General features: G+C 34.6%; 1 protein-coding gene across 1 annotated transcript; it reads left to right on the top strand.

Annotated features, from left to right (window-relative positions):
• Nucleotides 1–406: 406 nt before the first annotated feature.
• Nucleotides 407–1,001, top strand: tmsb2 (thymosin beta 2). The gene is made up of 2 exons (XM_060926910.1): nt 407–506; nt 964–1,001. The coding sequence occupies exons 1-2, from the start codon at nt 407–409 to the stop codon at nt 999–1,001; spliced, it is 138 nt and encodes a 45-aa protein (XP_060782893.1).
• The last annotated feature ends 968 nt before the right edge of the window (nt 1,002–1,969 follow it).

Genomic DNA, 1,969 nt, shown 5'->3' with positions numbered 1-1,969 from the left:
TAGGGAGAACAGAGTTGTACATAAGAAAAGAGAGACAGACAATTGGAGAAGTGAAAGAAACATGCAACATAAAGATGTGTGCACGCATGGGAAGATGCAGCAGTTTTTTGTAAGATCATGTCACGTATGTAAAGAGCCAGAATCTAGCACTTCTTATTCAGCTGTGCTTATTGTGAAATATATAAAAAGACATCACAGAGCAGATCTAAAAACTAGATTATTCCATTTATTGTTTATTTATTGAAATAATTCCTAGCTATATTATGAAAATGCAACACATAAATAAGAACAAGACACATTTTCAGTACATGCCACTGGGTGACATTTTAATTTGCTTTAAGGATACAAAGCAAGGTCAAAGCTTTGCAATTTCCAATTAAATTTACTATATCTATTGACAGCTAGCATGTCTGACAAGCCAGATCTCACAGAGATTGCCAGGTTTGACAAAACCAAGCTGAAGAAGACAGAGACAAAAGAGAAGAACCCTTTGCCCACCAAAGAGAGTGAGTAAATTCCAGAGAACAGCATGTACTGTTGGTTTGGGGTGTGGTATGGAGCTCTGCTTCAGCTTAATCTTTTCAGCTGCAATGCTTTGCCCATCACATATCTTCTCAGATTTAGCTTCCTCATTTATAATTTAATTCTAATTTTATCCCTACCATTGCTTTCTTTTCCATGCAAACATCTGTGTTTGTCTAAACATAGGTCTGTACTCTGCATGCAGCATCCTAACCCCATCACTTACATACTCTCATGTCAGCAGATATGTGTCAGTCGATAGGTGTCAGCTCAACTTCTGCCAAAATCTTCTACAAGGCAATGTAGCACAGGCTCTGGCACATTTCAGAAATACATGTAGATAATAAATAATAATTATATTTGTTATAATGTTCCCTGACCAGAAGGGGGACTGTGCTACTATAAGTATTAATTCAGACAATACTCACTTTTTTTCCTCAGCTATTGAACAGGAAAGAAAAGGAGATACAAGTCCCTAACCTGATGGAGAAGAAGAAAGCCAAGCACAACAGATGCTCTTTTGATGGCACATTATTAAATATTAACTATTTATGTTTCCTTTTTAAGTTTAGTGGGTACTATTGCCCCTTGTGATGCATGGTTACCATGGTGATTGAAGTCACCTTTGAGAAAACAGACATGGAGTGGCTAAGATAGTGTTTGAAAATGGATCTTTTAACAAATTCCATTCATAGCAATTTTCTAAATAAAAATCTTCATGAAATAAAGACAAATATGGATACAGTAATGTATGTGGTTGCTAATTTTTAAAATACACAGTAAAATGTCCTGTTAAATACTTCACTAATTTTCAGTCTGAAATTATTTGGGGATTAACACTATTAGGCTTAGGAATGTGATGACATGACACATGGTTTTAGTGGTAATCCACCATTTTGGTTGAGTTTGTTAGTCATCTCATCATATAGCCAGCCAGGAAATAAGTATTTATTCAAACTGGGTGCTCTTGAATGTTTGAGCCATTATAGTGGTAAGCTGCTGTGTTATAAACTGCTGAAACAATCTACAATGGATTGCACAATATGTCTTTCAGTGTGTATTGTCTTTCAGTTGATATTACAGGGTTAGCCAATTTCATACAGGCTGTAATGACTGGGCTTTGTAATTATACATACTAACCAAAATGTATTTAGAGTGATAAAATTTGCACAAGACTGTTACACATAATGATTAAATAAATAATAAAAACTGAATATATAAAATGAATAGCACTTGTGTTTAATTCAATTTTGAGATTTAAAATGTGGAATGTTGCATAGTTTTATTTAGAGAACATTTTCAAGATAAGAAGGGGAAAAACAGAATTTTACATAAAAGTATTTTCTTTAGTAGTGCAATTATCTGCCAAGTATTTTTATTGCCAGCCCTTTGATAAACAGCTGCTGAAGCTTCCTCTCAAGAGACTTAGCCTATGTTCAGACTGCCA

Source organism: Neoarius graeffei, chromosome 8 (genome assembly GCF_027579695.1).
Source record: "Neoarius graeffei isolate fNeoGra1 chromosome 8, fNeoGra1.pri, whole genome shotgun sequence".
NCBI classification, from domain to species: domain Eukaryota; kingdom Metazoa; phylum Chordata; class Actinopteri; order Siluriformes; family Ariidae; genus Neoarius; species Neoarius graeffei.
The sequence above is the reverse complement of the archived record's forward strand: the minus strand, read 5'-3'. Positions and strand labels throughout refer to the sequence as shown.